Raw genomic sequence first — 9,970 nt, 5'->3', positions numbered from 1 at the left:
GAAAGTCAAGAGATTTTTATCTGGAATCCCAGATTCTGATGAAGAAGAGCTGGCACAATGACTGCAGGCACGCAGCCACAGCAGATGCCCCCAGCAGCCCCTACCACACCCACTGCATCACACTCAGCTGCCTGCTCACCTTTATCTTGCACACCAGGCCCTTTTGGAGTCTAAAGCCACTCTACCTGCTTACAACTGAGAGCATTTCCAAAAAATAAACAAAGAGCAAGAAAGGTTGACTGTTTGGGAGGAAATAGTTCATCGAAGCTCTGGGGAGGCGCTCCCCTACACAATTTGCAGGACACACGTTTGTACCCATCTTTCTCGTGCCTGAATTCTTCTCAGCCTCCAAAACTAGTGTTATTCTCCGCTGAATTTGTATAAATGCGTTTGACATTCTTTCCTTAGATTATCAAGGAATCATCCCAATCCGGAGGAGATAAATCCGTTTTTCGATCAGATTTATCGAAAAGATAACTTAATGTAATTAAGATTAAGGGGTTCGTGTGAATGGATACTGATGAGATTAAGATGTGCCCTCAATCTTCCTGTCAAAGAGTAAGCGGGTAGCTAGGTGTGCTGACGAGTGCGCGTGAGAATTGTCCTGTTTCGGCGGCTGAGCATCTTAATTCTTTAATGAGTAAAATCCCTTCTCGAGCAGGTAGGTCTGCAACAGGGTCAATAACGTGCAACATGCCAAAGAAGCGGCGCAGGCGCGTCCAAAACTCAGCCAGCTTTCTGGGCCGCCCAGACACCTTCCACCCACACTGCGCAGGCGCCTAGACCGACCAAGCTTTCCCTCCCCCTCCCGCCTCTCCCGGGGTCGACAGGACGCCCTCCCGCAGCCCCAAGTTCCTGCGCAGGCGCAGTCCTGCGTCCCCGGTCTCCGGACCAATTGGAAGCGGTGGCGCCTGGACGCTTAGGGCACGACGCCGTGGGTGGGGCCGGGACGTGAGGGCAGCGCGCTGGCGTCACAGGGGCGGCTATATAAGTGAATACAGGCGCCGCCCCTCCGCCCCAGTCACTGAGCCGCCGCCGAGGTCTCAGCAGCCTCCCCCTCGAGCCCCCTCGCTTCCCGACGCTCCGTCCCCCCCGCCCGCCTTCTCCCGCCGCCGCCTTCCGCAGGCCGTTTCCACCGAGGAAAAGGAATCGTATCGTATGTCCGCTATCCAGAACCTCCACTCTTTCGGTAAGCGGGGGGAAGATCCCGGCGCGGGGAGGCCCGGGTGGGGCGGCGGGGCCGCTGCAGGGCCGGGAAGCGACCGAGCACCCTAGGCCTTCGCAGGCGTGGGTAGAAAGGGGTCCGGGCTTGCGGGCCGTGGGGCGGAGGCCGGGGCGCCGGGGTCGGCCCCGAGCGCCACCGGAAGGAGCGGACGGAGGTCAGCCCTTGGGCGGGCCCGGGCCCCCGGGTGGCGCAATCGCTAATGGCTCCCGGGCCGCCGCGGGCCACACCCGCCCCTCCCGCCACCCCTGCGTCACGTCCGACTCGTCACTCGCCGTTGTCACGGAGCGGGGAGGTGGAGGCGGCGCCAGCCCTAAGTGACAAACTCGCGCGCCAATGGGGCGGGAAGGCTGGCCCCGCCTCGGAGCTCGGGTTCCGGGCGGTTGCATCAGCCGGGTGGGGCGCGGCCTGCCAGTTCTGGCTCCCCGACACGTGACCGGCCTCCGAGGGCGGGCCTGGGGCGGGAGGCGCTGGCTTTCCCACTGCCCCGGGAAGCCGGCTGTCCCGGACTGACCTGCTCAGACAGTCAACAGAGGACTCTCCCGACCCGACCCAGGCCTTGGCAGTTTCAGTATTGGTTTCTGCACGCGCAAGCGATCCAGGGACTCTGAACCATAGAGCTGTGAACGAGCTTGGCCTTTTTTCCCCAGACCCCTTTGCTGATGCAAGTAAGGGTGATGATCTGCTTCCTGCTGGCACTGAGGATTATATCCATATAAGAATTCAACAGAGAAACGGCAGGAAGACCCTTACTACTGTCCAAGGGATCGCTGATGATTACGATAAAAAGAAACTAGTGAAGGCGTTTAAGAAGGTAGGTCTTGAATGAAATTGTAGGGAAACCACAGTGAGCTTCCCTGCCCGAGGGTGCTGTGATGAATGTTTTTCTGGAAAGGAATGGTAAGTGCTGTTGCTTGGCCTCCCTGACTTGTTTTGCTTCCTTGGTGTTTGCAGAAATTTGCCTGCAATGGTACTGTGATTGAGCATCCAGAATATGGAGAAGTAATTCAGCTACAGGGTGACCAGCGCAAGAACATATGCCAGTTCCTCGTAGAGGTGGGTTCTGTCACTTTTCCATGACACTCTTGTCCCTCTGCCCAGGCAGATCTCACAGTTCTGCTGGGGACACAGAATTGGCTCACGTTCCCTGAGTTGAGAACCATTCTGTTCTTGGCAGTTGCAGTCTGTGCCTTGGCACTTGGACTCTTTGACAGTGTGGAAGCAAAAAGATAGGATCGCTGCCACCAGAAGTGACGGCTTTGGCTCTGTCCCCCCCTTTAAACTTTGCCCTTTTCTCTTTGCAGATTGGACTGGCTAAGGACGACCAGCTGAAGGTTCATGGGTTTTAAGTGCTTTTGGCTCACTGAAGCTTAAGTGAGGATTTCCTTGCAATGAGTAGAATTTCCCTTCTGTCCCTTGTCACAAGTTTAAAAACCTCACAGCTTGTATAATGTAACCATTTGGGGTCTGCTTTTAACTTGGACTAGTGTAACTCCTTCATGCAATAAACTGAAAAGAGCCATGCTGTCTAGTCTTGAAGTCCCTCATTTAAACAGAGATCAAGCAGTAGGCGCCTGGCAGGGTCCAGCCTGAAACAGAGCAATAACTTGATGTTTCGGCCATGCCCAGAACCCCGAGATCACTATTGTCTATGTCTGGCCAGAAGCTCCTCGGCTCTCCCTGCGCAGAGTTCCCTGCCCTCAGAACATGTCACCACCTGAACGGCCCTCGGTGAGGCTGACAGGAGAGAATGGGGTGAGGCGGCAGCCACGGCTGTGACCTAGAGGAGCCTTCGGTAGTAAAGGAAAGATGCCCTGACGACTCCGACCTGGCCAGAGCCCGGAGCGGCCGCCTTCCCTCTCGTGAGGTGACAGGACGTCGGCTTGCCACCAGGGTCTTTTTGATCAGACATAGCTAGCCAATCTGATGTCCAACACCAGAACGTGAGGCCAGTCTTCTGTTTGCAGAGTTAAACTTTTGACAAGGGAACAAATTTCAAACTGATGAATCAGTCAGTAGCTAGCTGTAGAGCTTGCAACTTACTAGCAGCAGCTGCCCAATGCCATGTGAAGTAACAAACTGGTTTTTGGTGTTTTTTTTCCTTCAGTTTTAATGTTATGTAATGTATTTAAACCCTTATTTAAATAAAACTTGTTTTCAGAAACACCTGACTTGCAGATTCTGTTTCATCTCTGAATGTGTGAAGGAACCGCAGGAATCGGCGTGGAGGGTTATTTCTATGTCGGTAGCTTTACATCTGGAGCCTGGTGGCACTAAATGGCCAAGGGAATCTTCACTGAACTTGGCTGCCACTCCTGGTGCCCCAGACAGGGGTCGGTGGTTTTGAGTGCGTAGCCAGGGCTGTGCTGCCTGAGAAGGTGCTGTATGTGACCTGACACTAAGCCCTGACTAGAGTGATTCAGGGGTGACTACTCAGCTGCACAGGAACTTACCCTGTGAGGTGACGGTGGCTGGGTTGAAAAGAATCCTTGAGTCTCTTCCGTGACAGGATACAGAAGGGACAAACGTGTTGGAGGTGACCTGAACACGGTTCCTCAAAGGACATAACCGAGAAACGTCTAGGAGTGGATTTGTATTGAGGGGCTGGAAGTCAATGTTGGAGACCAGCCCTTGGCAAGCGACAGTAGAAAGTATCAGTGGTTCTTGGAGCCACCAATTCTATTAGAATTCTCCAGTGTGTGGGTCATGACCTTGTCCTGGTTTCAGATGTTGAGAATGGTGAAGAATCTAGTTTTCCCATTTACTTCAGCCCCTGGTCTATCGCTAAAGGTGACCCAAAACCTATTGAGGTGTGTGTGCAAGAAAGCCGGGTGAACCAGCCCATGGCAGTATGGAAAACCTCTAACCCAGGCAGACACTTCATAGCCTGAGGTGCTACAAGACTAATCTGCTAAATCTACCACGTGGCACCATAGTAGCTTTCAAAATGGATTTTTAAGTCAGGTCAAGTGCACAGCAAAAGGGTTTCTCTTAAAGGAACTTTTAGAGCAACCCCGGAGGCCAAATCCAGAAAGACCACAAGCAAAAGGCAGAACAGGAGGCGGTGGTGACACTGGATTTGAGTGCAGCTTCTGGACCCTTTCGGGATGGCACGATTGCCTAGGATGCCATCACCCTGCAGAAAGCTGGCGACGTCATATCAGAGATAAGTCAGCTGGCACTGGAACCACCTGAACAATTATCTGTGGACAGGACGGGCTTGCAAATGCTGACCCAGTTGATGTGACTTGGATGTATCTCAGGGCTGAAATACGGAAGTGTAGTTGTCTCCATTTGCAGGTGGAGACAGGCGTCAGTCCCCAAGGCTGATCGTGGTAGTGCCTCTTCTGGAGCCCAGGACTCCCTGGTCTCTGCCAAACGGCCTGTGTGTCCACAACTGAGGACTCATCTTAGGGAGGTGGGGGGCTCTGTTGCCTGAGGGGCAGCACTGCTGCCAGGGCAGGTGCTCAGCCTGATGGGGTGAGACAAGGATGCGGCCTTGGCGCAGTTTCCCCACTGGGTTGGCCAAAGCCCCAAGTTCTGTGAAGATTGGGAGATGCCTTCTTCCACACCCAAGGGGCCAGGGAAGCTCCACTAAGGAGAGACCACCTGAAGCAGGACGATCCTGTGGAGGCTGGGACAGCCCCTGTACATGAGGGAACCAAGCAAGGTCCGTCTGGCTGCCACAAAGGCCCTGCACAGGACATAGCGGCTGCCTTGTATGTGCAGGCTTGAGTAGGTGTCTCAGGTCTGCACTTAGCTGCTGAGCAGTAGCGGGGAGGTGACAGCAGCCAGGAGTGCCTGGAGAGGAGCAGGTGAAGGAAGGTCAGAGTGGGCTGAGCCTAAGCGGAGCCTTTTGACAGCAAAAGGATCCTAGTGAAGATCTGATTCTGGGGACTGGCTCCTGGGCCCTCCTTTCTCTGCCTTCTCGTAGCCCACTTTTCTGCCATTCTCCTCCCCCCTCCCATGCTCACCCCCAGATTTCAGCAGCCTTCTGCCTCCATGGTCACCCTTTACAACAAGGACGAGCCTGAAAGTTAACCAAGCATTCCTTTAAATGGCGTTAGGAAGACAGAAGTGAAAGAAAACCAGTCAACTGACAGTACACTGGCATCTACAGAAATCCTTCAGAGCCTATCCCAAGTTTGCCTCTAAATAGGGAAAAGAAACACCACGGATTGGGGAGCTGAGGTCCAAAACAGCAGCCCCAATATGGGCCGCTTCCCTCTGTGCCAGCCTCTTGCTGGGTGGCGCCCCCTTGTGGCATCTCCATCAAAACACAACTTACTGTCCACAGGCTTTGAAATGAAGCACTCCTGGACCCATTTCTCACTTCTAGGGGACACCCATTATTTCAAATTTGGCACATGGTGTGAGCCTTCGGTGATAACTTCTCTTGCACTCTTAAATCCTAATTCAAAGTTTCGTGAAATTCTCATTCTACTAGATCCCTCCCCCCCAGGACAGTCTTGCTCTACTGGGCATTAACTGAACAACCTAAGCTTCTACCTGCTTTTCAAGAGCCTACGAAAAGGTCCAACAAGTGAAAAAATTTTCTAAAATTTGCCCCCAAAACTGCAAAATCAGAATGAGTAACTGTTTAAGACTACAGAAGATAGCTGGCAATCGCTACAACACAATTACAAAGCTGTAAAGCTTAATGAAAGGTCTAGAGAACAGTATGAATCTTTTTTAGCTAAATTTAGATGTATAAAGTTAATACACATCTCTTCAAAAATGTTACAGAAGGGCTCTCCCTGGTGGCCTAACGGGTCAAAGCGCAAGCAAGAGTTCAATCCCCGGCCAGGGAGCTGCTGACCTGCCCCCTGCTCCCATCCACAGTGTACTTCAGTCAATCTGCCTGTTCTGTTCTCCACTCTGACCCTGGGGAATCCTCTCACCCCGCACTTCCGGCCTGTACCCCAGCTCTCATATGCATAAGTAAATAAATCTAAAAAAAAGTTACGGAAAAGGGTTATTTGCCCCATGGGTGCATTTTATTCATTAGACCTGAGGTGTATTGGGGCTCAGTGCAATGCCTGGCTCCCCTGCTCCTGAAAACCGACAGAGATTCTGACCCCCGAAGCTCAGTGGAACCCAAAAAGCAGCCTTTTTAAGCCTCATCAGCCAATCTGGGGGGCGGAGCAGAAGCCAGTGTGAAGCTGAGAGCCACTGAGGATGCCTGAGGGGGACAGTATCAAGCCGGGCTTCAGGGAAAGCAGTGAGGAGCATTGTATTTGAGATGGTTTGAGCAGGGTACTTGGTTGCCGGCATCTAAGAAATCAACCCCCAAGATTTGGCAAGATTTTGTGGGTAAGGTACCCCTGGGCCTTGTCTTCCAAAACTGCCCATGACTTACCACTTAAAATAACCACTACCCAGAACAGTCAAGTCTTACACACCTGCACTTCCCTCCTGAGGCCCACAGAGCCCCGGGCTTAGCAGTTTCCAGGTACCATTACAAACAATGCCTATTGCAAACATCAGTATTGAAATTAATAAATTTAAAATATCCTTACCTATCTTCCAAGCCCCGTGCATGCTGGGCAGAGGAGGACGGGGGCACGGGGGTGCTCCATGCCCCAGATGCCCGGCTATGACTCACTCCCCCCATGATCGCCATCACCAGCCTCCATCTGCATCATTGCAAGGTTTAAATCATCTTTAATCTCCATCTTTTATGGTTGATTTCTGCCCAGGATGGACAATTGGTTAAAAACAGGAAGCACAGAGAACACAGACGTTGAAAAATGTTAACATGGAGCATAAACATAACAGTCATTCTGTGTGTGTTTCAAGTCATTGATTCTCACTCCATTTCCCTGAAGCCGCAGAACAAGTGCAAGGTCAGGTCACATGCAGAGAGAGGCTGGCTACAGGGAGCCAAGGTCCCCTGGACTAAAGCCTTGCAGCTTAGCACTCCTGGGGGCTTGTTAGAGATGCAGAATTTCAAGTCCAGACAGACTCCTGGTCCTGTCTTCTGAATCTTGAGGGAACCAAGTTTGAATGATAAAATTAGCAGACCTCCTACTGCGACCTGCTGGCTGGTTTAAAAAGACAGTAATATTTTATACATTTTGGCTTTGAGTTTGCATCAAAACAGCTTCCATTAGTTTCAGATATGCCTTGATGTACACATAAACAGCCGCTGTGGGTGTGGGCTGGAGCTCCCCAGTGACCCAGCGAGGCGCTGCTCCAAAGGCCTAGGGGGCATCTGATGAGGCTGTGAGAGGGGAGGTCAGGCCGGGGCAGCAGCCACCGTGACCTGGCCCCTGAGGTTGTCCGGGTCAGCACAGTTCCGATGCCCACTGTACTCACCCCTGGGACAACTGGTGAGACTAGAGGTGAGCCCACTTCCCCTCCAGGCGTTCCCCTCCGGCTGTTCCCCCAGGAGGGGCCAGGTGGCCCTTGTTGACCGGAAGCCCTCCCAGGTGTCTCTGTTTGTCCAGGCACCTTCCCAGCCAGCCTCCCAGCCGGTTGCCGGGGGAGCGCAACCGAGCCCTCACCCACCTCCCCCTTTTCCACTATCAATAAGCAGTTAGGAAGCCGCCTGACACTCTGGACGTGATGCTGGCCAGGCAGCAGAGTGGCCCCTGGGGAGACTCCCCGCCTAGGAAACGTTCTCTATAGAGGACACCAATATTTTGTCTATTTTTGTGGGCTTCTACCCCCTCACTTCAATCACTTCAATCCCCCAAAACAATCACAGTCCCCTTGCTGCTGCTCAGTACCTGGAGAAAACAAAGAGTCGATGTCAGACACCGTAATCTTGAGCCCCTAAATCACAGCCAGAGCACAGGGGCCACCGGGCTGGAGCCCCAGTGTCTTGTAATGCGCCCGTCACGGGGCACCAGAGAGGCTTAAGGCAACACCAGTTCCTTCTCTGGCGTCTGGCCCCATAGTCCAGGGACAGCGTGGCTCACTGGGCCCCCATCAAGGTGCCACCAGTGCGCGTTCCCTTCTGGCTCTGTGGAGATTAATTCCAGGCCCCCCCAGGGTGTCGCCTAAATTCAGTTCTGCCAGGCCCCTGGCAACTCCTTAGGGTCAGCTGCACTCCTGAGCTCCTCCCCGCTCATCTCCCACCTGGCAAGGGCCCTCGGGGGCTTGCGACTCTGAATCAGCCTTCACTACTCGCCGTCTGCCCTGCCTTGCGGCTGGCCCATCAAATAACCCAGGATAAACTCCCTCTGCCAATGTCCGTAACCTTAACTACATCTGCAAAGTCCCTTTCGCCACGTCCTGTCACCTGGTCATAGATGCCAGGGGCTGGGCCTGGACACCTTGTGTGACAGTTATTCTGCCCACCTGGAGGAACATCCGGAACTAGCAGGACCTGAGTCTCAGGCCCACATCTCCCTCCCGGTTCTGAGAATGCGGGACGACATTCTTCACCCACCTGTTTCTTCACCTGTAGGATGGAAACACATGAGCACACATGCCAGGAGCATGGTGAAGGGTGACCCAGCTCATTCATGCAAAGGCTGCCGGGTGCCTGGTGCACAGTGCTGCCACCTCCCAGGGACAAGGATGGGTTCTCAGGGGAGGGGCTGGGCCTGGGAGCTGCTTGTCAACCAAGCAGACCCAGAAATTGTCTTTTCTGGTCATCCAGCTGGTCAAGGTGCTGGAGCTGGCGTTCCACCAGCGCCTCACCAGTTTCCAAGCCCTGTGCATGGCACAGGTCCTGGCCCCTGAGAGTCCAGCCGCCGTCAGCGCCACTCCCATCTCTTTCAGTGCTGAACCAGGGCAGTGTCCCCATGAGTCATGGCCAGCAGGAGGGAAAACCTTGGGTGCGCAGCAATGCTCTCGAGGAATTAGCCTCCGTAGGTCTTGAGGGAGAAGTGCCCCCATGCCTGCAAGCGAGTGCATGGCCAAGCCACACCCCCTGGATGCAGGCCCTGGAGGGAGGTCAGGAAGGATGATTCCTGTCTCCCAGACAGACCAGCAGGCCGGCGAGGCCAGGGCACCAGGGCAGACAATCAGATGCCCGCAAAGTCCTGGCACCATGCATGGAGCTGGCTCTCAGCTGTCCTCGCCATGGCATGCCCCCATTTCCTGGAAACAGCTCAGAGGGGGCGTGATCAGCTGACCGAGGGCCAGGCCAGGAAACCCTTCCCTGCCCACCCCTGGGGACCAGGTCAGGTTCTGCCTGTCTCCCCTCTGATCACGAGCCCTCCCTGCATGCCTGGAGCGAGAACAAGCTTCTGGGGTCGTGGCCACCTGGGTGCGGCAGAAGCCCTCCCTGGCAGCAATCAGGAGCTGGTAGAAGCAGGGTTCTGCTGAAGCTGTCGGTCCCGGTCCCACAGCAACAAGAAGGTCTCCACGCCCCAGGATGGGGTCAGAGCTACATCCCCTCACGCGCCCCGGCCCTGGGCCCTGGAAGTCCTGTCCACCTCTGGGATTCTGTGACCCCATGAATCAGCACCCTGCTTTCCCTGCCCAGTGGTTATGCACGCGGTGCTGAGCCACCGAGCCCTGGTCTGGATCTCAGTGGTTCTCCACCAGAACATTCGGCAGCTGGTTGCCATGGACACCTCACAGCCAGCTTCCTTCAGCACCTGCTCATTCCCAGCAAGGCTGGCTGTGAGCTTGGGTACCGTGGCAAAAGTGCCCCAGACAAGGAGAGGCCCTGATGAGTTGTGAACAAGCAAAATCTCTGATCCCAAGCGTGGAAAATCAGAAAAGCCCAGAGCTGGTGGAGGCAGTGATTCTTCCCGCAGGCACAAGAGAGGTCTGTCCTCTGGCGCAAAT

General features: G+C 54.3%; 1 protein-coding gene across 1 annotated transcript; it reads left to right on the top strand.

Annotated features, from left to right (window-relative positions):
- The first annotated feature begins 1,010 nt into the window (after positions 1-1,010).
- Positions 1,011-3,393, top strand: EIF1 (eukaryotic translation initiation factor 1). Its single transcript, XM_004684188.2, has 4 exons — positions 1,011-1,189; positions 1,873-2,036; positions 2,177-2,278; positions 2,527-3,393. The coding sequence occupies exons 1-4, from the start codon at positions 1,159-1,161 to the stop codon at positions 2,569-2,571; spliced, it is 342 nt and encodes a 113-aa protein (XP_004684245.1). The 5' UTR covers positions 1,011-1,158; the 3' UTR covers positions 2,572-3,393.
- The last annotated feature ends 6,577 nt before the right edge of the window (positions 3,394-9,970 follow it).

This window comes from Condylura cristata, unplaced genomic scaffold (assembly GCF_000260355.1).
Source record: "Condylura cristata isolate star-nosed mole 26May11 unplaced genomic scaffold, ConCri1.0 scaffold00017, whole genome shotgun sequence".
Classification (NCBI taxonomy): domain Eukaryota; kingdom Metazoa; phylum Chordata; class Mammalia; order Eulipotyphla; family Talpidae; genus Condylura; species Condylura cristata.
The sequence above is the reverse complement of the archived record's forward strand: the minus strand, read 5'-3'. Positions and strand labels throughout refer to the sequence as shown.

Bases quoted from the DNA above. Each gene is read 5' to 3' on its own strand.
- EIF1 (XM_004684188.2), top strand. From the start codon at position 1,159: ATGTCCGCTATCCAGAACCTCCACTCTTTCG. The intron at 2,037-2,176 runs GTAGGTCTTGAA...TGGTGTTTGCAG, and splicing joins TAGTGAAGGCGTTTAAGAAG to AAATTTGCCTGCAATGGTAC. The intron at 2,279-2,526 runs GTGGGTTCTGTC...TTCTCTTTGCAG, and splicing joins TATGCCAGTTCCTCGTAGAG to ATTGGACTGGCTAAGGACGA.